Source organism: Drosophila virilis, chromosome 3, assembly GCF_030788295.1.
Source record: "Drosophila virilis strain 15010-1051.87 chromosome 3, Dvir_AGI_RSII-ME, whole genome shotgun sequence".
NCBI classification, from domain to species: Eukaryota; Metazoa; Arthropoda; class Insecta; order Diptera; family Drosophilidae; genus Drosophila; species Drosophila virilis.
Window position 1 is genome coordinate 8,476,590 of NC_091545.1, and position 6,768 is coordinate 8,483,357.

The 6,768-nt window shown below is 50.1% G+C and overlaps 1 protein-coding gene across 2 annotated transcripts; it reads right to left on the reverse strand.

Moving 5' to 3' along the window:
* Nucleotides 1-84: 84 nt before the first annotated feature.
* On the reverse strand, nucleotides 85-6,198 carry mfr (misfire). Of its 2 annotated transcripts, none has more exons than XM_002046756.4 (14): nucleotides 5,979-6,198; nucleotides 5,567-5,928; nucleotides 5,415-5,517; nucleotides 5,149-5,347; nucleotides 4,646-5,085; nucleotides 3,338-4,572; nucleotides 3,110-3,281; nucleotides 1,844-3,050; nucleotides 1,655-1,791; nucleotides 1,184-1,365; nucleotides 998-1,118; nucleotides 588-878; nucleotides 429-529; nucleotides 85-364 (listed from the first exon to the last, which is right to left on the reverse strand). In XM_002046756.4, the coding sequence occupies exons 1-14, from the start codon at nucleotides 6,156-6,158 to the stop codon at nucleotides 187-189; spliced, it is 4,908 nt and encodes a 1,635-aa protein (XP_002046792.2). In that variant the 5' UTR covers nucleotides 6,159-6,198; the 3' UTR covers nucleotides 85-186. The 2 variants fall into 2 exon arrangements, with proteins under 2 accessions (XP_002046792.2, XP_015030866.1); XM_015175380.3 differs by having other exon boundaries at nucleotides 5,149-5,326; nucleotides 5,394-5,517; nucleotides 5,979-6,197.
* Between the last annotated feature and the right edge of the window lie 570 nt (nucleotides 6,199-6,768).

Genomic DNA, 6,768 nt, shown 5'->3' on the forward strand with positions numbered 1-6,768 from the left:
TTTGGAATGCCTTTTGGATTCAGCAAGTACTTATTTTCCGCAATTAGCAAGTGCATTTTAATTAATCAAAAGGCGACTGACAAATACACATAAATAAACTATTTAATAACACTTAATAAGGCAATATAAGCAAATGGGGTGAATTTAGCTAATTAAAAGAAATGTTAAGTGAAAATTGGCATTGAATCATTTAAAGGGAATGGACATCAGTTTGTTTGGTAGATTGGCAAAGAACAGCGTCAGGCCCATGCAAACGAAGATGACAAAGAGGCCAATGAACACGTATTTGCGTATGACGGGCCACAGGATGAGATGCGCGGACTTAAAGGGATGCGTTAGAGGATTGAATGAGGTCTCGGGCCGTCTGTAAGCCAAAGGCGAAAATGCATGAGTGCAGCGAAATTAGATATTTGCATTCTGGCACCTACTTGGGCGCCTCCAGGGCCATGGGGGGCTGGTGGCCCAGGCCCGCTGGCAAATTGGATGCCTCCGCCTCCGTACACACATCCACCTGCAGCTCAATTTTGCCCTAGAGTTACACACTTACAGTAACATATATGAATATGAAGTTATGGTTAAACACGTACACCCATCGAGTTGGGTGCTCCGTTTGGACTCTCGGGTGCATCATGTAGAGGAAACCAGCCGTGCACAGTCTTGCGATTGAACAGATTGATGCGCTGGCGTGTCCTGGGAAAGGGCTGACAGCTTCTCTCTGTGTGATAGGGCAGCGGCAGATTGGACAGATTCACCTCCAAGGCGCCGAGATATTCGTCACGCGTCACAACATCCTTATCCCAGATCTGCAGATGGATGATGGGCGGCTTCTTCAGTTCGATCTCCTCGCCTTGCAGGCCACCCTTGCGCCTGATGACCATCTGAGGCAGATTTAATGAGCAGCTCATTAATTATGCGCGCTAGTAAGTATTATTTTACGCGTGCCAATTAGGAGAGGCAACAACAACTGGCCCGTGTGGCATGCAGCCCCAGCACCTACCATGTCCTCATTGGGCGCATATTTCAAAGCGAATATCATGCGCCAATTAAATGCCGCTACGCCCGCAAATGAGCGGTAATGTATATCCGTCGCTTGGTACTTGTTCGCATCCTGGCACCAGCTGCAGAGCGGAGCACAAAATGCGCTTAATTGCATATCGTTTACAGATGCTGTTCGACCCCTTACCCAATCACGTAGATGTCGCTCATTAATTTGCCAAATATATTTTTATCGCCAAACTGAATGCCCCGCAGATTTTTGACCACAACACGGACCTCATAGCCAACGGGCGGCATTGGCGTTATGTCCACGGGCGGCGGAATGAACATGTTCTGCTCGTACAGCTCTATCCACATCTGAATTTTACCCTAAAATCGAAAGTGAAGCGAGTTAAAGTCCGGCGTTAGCGGGCTTTTATTCAAATGTTAGACTGTTCGCGGTAACATCTATCTAAAGTTCAATTACTTTCTCAATCAGTTAGTCACTTGTACATCAGTTAGTCCATGAGCTAGTCAATTACTTGCCAGTTGGTCAGAACGTGACTGCTTAGTCAGTGCATCAGTCACTCAATCACTTAGCGAATTCATCAGTCAATCTATCTGTCACTCTGTCAGTCAGCCACTCAATCAGTCAGTCAGTTATATAGATATACCACACCTGTACCACGCCTGGAGAGTCATCGCGATAAAGGGAACGCGTCTCCACGTGCTCCGGCACCAGCTTGTAGCCAAAGGAGGGCAGCTTGTCTAAATTTTTGAGCGCCGTCAAGCTGAGCCGCTCCTGCAGCTCCTCAGCTAGGGATGAGATGAGCTTAGATTAGGCCTTAAACAGAGAGCAAATACTCACACTTTGAAATGATGGTCTCATCGCCAAAGAGCATGCCATCCACCTCGATGACATTGCCATAGAAATAGGGCGGCTGAATGTTACGCTGCTGGCAGAGATTGTTTAGCAGCTGAGAGGGCAGGGCCTGGTCGCGCCACTGATTGTAGCCGATGTGTGAGTACTCCTGTGGAATGCCCACTGTGGCCCGATGCTTGGTCTGCCATCTATCCTCCAGATCGATGCGTGTGCACCCAATGATTTGATCCTTGCGCTTGTCGTGATCATAAATGGCCACCTCGAGTATGGGATCGGCAGGCAGCGATGTGTTCAGCTCGAAGAAGCGCCCGAACACGGGATTACTTTGGTTGGGCACATAGTGGGCCCGATCCGAGACCATTTTGCCGCCCAGCGTCAGCCTCACATACGAATCCGAGTCCGACACCCAATCTCTGGGCCGTATTTGCAGACCCTGAACTATATAGACCCTAACCGTGATTTTGAACACATCTGTCAGGGCCTTAATCAGGGTCTGCTGGCGCGGATTCATGGCGGTTGCCAGTGGACGCAGCATATCGCCATCGCCACCGCCACCTCCTTCGTCTGGTGCCGTGCATTGACAGGGCGTCAGCTTGATCTGCAGCTTCAATGTGGCATAGACATCCTCCTTGGGCGGGCCGTTCTTTCGGAACTTGACGCCGTGCACTAGCGGCACGGGAACAGCCCAATCCTGCAGAAAACTGAACTGCGGCTGCTGCTCCAGCTCCGTGGTATAGATGACCAGTCTGTGCTTGCACTGATGCGCCGTCTCGTCCGGATCAACGTACATGGAATTGTAGAACTTGGTCCACCAAGTGAAACGGCTGTCGTCGAGCAGATCGCACGCATCTGTGTGCTCCTCATACTTGAGCGCCTGCTTGTTGGCATAGGCTGCGGTGCGTAGGCCCAGCGCGATCTTGATGCGCTTCCAGTAGCTGTCCACCTGGCCGGGTGGCTCCTCCTTGTCGTCGTCCGTCTCCTCCATGACCAGATCATCGTCGCCATCCACAATAACCGTGGAGGTTGCAGCGGAGCTTTCGCCAGATCTTCTCCTGCACCTGCGCTGCTTCTGTAGATAGCTAGGCGAGGGGGGTATGAGAGCAGCGCCCAGCGTGGACTCATTGCAGAAGGTGTTCACCATTACGTCGGTAGCTATCATGGCCGGCCAGTACTCCTGCTGATCGGGCAGGCTCTGTGGCGCAGACTTGGATTATTAATCAACTGGACTGTTGTATATTTATGGAAACCTACCACGACGCCCGAGGCATAGGCCACAAGAAAGTTGATGCTGTTGCGCACGCGCGATGTAGACAGGCCGCTGGAGAGGACCAGATCGGCCATAATGACCTTGGCACGTCGCTTACCTGCCATGGTCATACCCATCTTGGTGTAGTTGCGCAGGCCGATAAAGATTACCTCGAGTCTAAACGAATGGAGATTGAGGAAGGCTGTGATTACACTGGCTCGACTGGGACTCACATGTAGTTGAGTACGTTGGGTCGTATGGCCGGTGGGATGCCTACGATCAGTTCCGACTGCTTGTCACCATTGGCCTGGGAGTCGCCGACCAGCTCCTTGAACTCCACAGACATCAGCACCTCGGCCTGGACCATGCCATTCTTGGCCATCGACACCCATTTGAGTGGTGGCGGCGAGACATTTTTTAGCTTTTTCATCTTATGCACTGGACTGCGGCCCCAGCAGCGGCTCTCATCGCCGCGACTGTTCTCCATGTCGTTGTCGTCCGCGATGACACTCACCACAATGTGTCCACTGCCCACGGCGTCGTATTCGGAATTAAACAGCTCAACGCCGATCATCGGCGGATTCTGCAGATACCAACTGATGCTGCCCGGCAAGGTCAGCCCCTTGATGGTGATCACAGCATCCCAGATGGGCGAGCAGGTGCCCGGAGTTGTGTGCGTCTCGGCGGCTTGGGCCGCAAAGACAACACGTACATGTCCATCGCAGATGATGCGGTTCTCCATGCCCGACGGCCGCACCTTGGCCTGATGCACATAGACGTGACAGCGGAAGAAGGTCTGCACAACGTTCGGCAGCCAGGCCATCGGCTCCGGCGAGGCCCACTCCCCGGCAATGCAGGAGAAGAACTCATGCCGCTCACGCTCTGGCACAATGGACACGCAGCCAAGTACAATGCCCACATTGCAACCGCAATTGGCACAGTTGTGCAGGCAGTTGGGGCTCTTGAACAGGAAGCTCTTGACCTTCCAGCAATGGTTGTTCGCCTGGTTGACCTCGCGTTTCTGCAGGCTCAGAAAGTGCTTGGCGTTAAGCCGGCAGACGCCGATCTCCTTGCCACCCGCATGCAAGCTGAGCAACAGCTCCGGCCAATCGTCCTGGACATGCATCAGATTGGACAGGGCGCTGATCTCGCCAATAACACGATTCAGATCGTTCACTATGTCCCCAATGGTGGCATGCAGATGTTCCGGATAGCTGGACTTTAGCTTCTGGCGCAAAGCTCGCAATTCACGGGGCACCTTCTTAAAGTACTCGAGCAAATATTGCTGCCTATTCACGTCCCAGCTGGTGCACTCCGCACCCAAGTCATAGTCGAATCGATGTAACTGGACGCTGTCTAGGATTTTTTCCAAGGTGCTGTTTATGATATGCTTCAGGCACTTGGCTTGATGTTGCAACCGATCGGGAAACTTGAGCTGAAAGGTCTTAAAGACGGTCAATTCGGAGCGCTGCAAAGGAGAAAAAAGTTGTATATTGCAGAGAAAAGTATTTAGAAAATCCTTATCTAAGAGGACTACCTACCATGTAGTTAACTATGTCGATCATAAAGAAATCAGCCTCAAACTTGATGCGATTATCGGGTAGGTTGACATCCAGCAGGCAGGAATGGAAGGGCGACTCCTGTCGAAAGCATTTCGTGTGCATCATCGAGTGGAACTTGCCCGGCGGCGTCTTTAGCGGACCCTCGAGCACATTGGAAACACTCTCCGCCAGCCTGACCATGAACTTATACTGACTGGCAGTGGAGTGTATTTGATCGCCCAGTATGGGCAAGAATTCCACAATAAATGGCTTATCGGTCCAGTTTGTTGGGGCTGGCACGGACTGTGAGATCAGCACATGGGTGGGCTGACCTTCGGCTAGTGTCTCGGAGCGCAGTTCCATCAGAAGGCGACCCACATAGCTCATGGGGCTGACAGGATCGTACAGATGTAGATATGTCGGTCCAAAGGAGGGTTTGTCTGCAAATAAACCTTACGATTAAATAGGAAATCGACAAGTTTTGATATACTTTTAAGACTGACCATTAAATGCAATATCCTCGAAGGACATCTCGTATTCGGCGACGCATTTCCATTGCAGATGCTCCTGCATAATAACCAGTATGAGAAACCGTTGGGCCAACGACGGATAGACCCAGGCGAAGCTGATCTCTTGGTTCCACACGGGGGTCAGTGTGTTTTTGGCCACGTGCGTTTTGCCCTTGAAAGGATGGAATCTGTACTTTAAAAAAAAACGAAAGCCAAGTCAATGCATTAAGACACGATACTTTGAAGCCAGCAAACGATACTTGTATCAGGTAGCTGCTCTTCTTCGTAAAGATGCCACGAAAGAAGCTGATGAAATACCGAATGTTACTCAACGTATCCGAGTCCGTGTCCTCCAGCAGGTTGCTGTGGATATATGGTTTACAAAGCAATTCCTGCACTCCCGACCACTTACCCCTTAATGTCATCGAAGTCGTGATGCGTTGGCCACTTGACAACGGCATCCGCTGCACCATCCTGATCCGGGCCTAGACCTGTTTTCAGGGCGCTGTGCTGGGATACAATGGCCAAGTCAATTTGCAAGTAGCCGCCCATCTCCCTATTGCCGTGCTCCGGGGTGTGCTCCCCGATGGGCAGCTCCAGGCGACCCCATCGCTTGAAGTAGCTGTGATTCGGCTGGTTCCACACGCTGTGCAGGTCAATCATCAACTCACCCACAAGCACGTTCTTCTTATAGATCATATACTTTTTCAGCTCGAAGAGCACGGTCAGGCGCAAGAGCTCCGTGAGCGTACAGTTGAACTCAAATACAAAATACTGCAAGGAAATTAATAATTATGATGTGGAAAGTTGGATGTGTGGCTTACCTCGTTGAAGAATGGATTCTCTGAATTCGCTTGGGTTTTCGTATTTTTAGACATTTTATCTAAACTGATTTTCACATAGAGTTCACCAACGGGCACGCCTGTTTCCGCCGCCTTATGCACTGTGATGCATATGAGAAAATCCTGACGCGCACCCGCAAAACAATCGTCCATATGATTCATTATCAAACTTTTCGTTTATTTCAATAATATTATTAACTAAATAATTATTTCACACTAATCTGAGTGAACGCTACAAAGCTGCGTTGTTCAACAATTTGCTAAAAGCTTTCAAAGTTTAAAAAAACAAAGGCGCCACTGCAATACCATACCGAACAGTCTGGCAACGCCGTTAGCCACAAATTCACCACACAATACTCAAAACCTGCACTTACAAGCTATTTACCCAGAGCCGCCAAAAGCTCTCGGTTGCAAGCGGCCACCAAGCTTCTTATTGCTTGCTGCTTGAAAGCTTTCAGCTGGCCCAACCTGCTATTTTTATGCATGCTGGCCGTGCTTGTGTATGTGCAGCCGGCCAGAGGCGTCGCCAGCGGGGACCTTTGGTGGATTTAAGCTAATCACAGTATGATGCAGCCAAATGTTACAATTTGTTATTATTATTTTCTATGGAAATATTTCTTATAATTTCGAGTATGGCTAAGTCTCTTGATTTGTTTTTATGCGTTTCAGCTCTTTCTGCAGACCCCCTTTTCAAAATCATTGACTACTCCCCTGCCGTTAGCTCTTGGAGCTTGTGCTTTTGAGCTCCAGCTCTCCAGCTCTGATGTTGGGC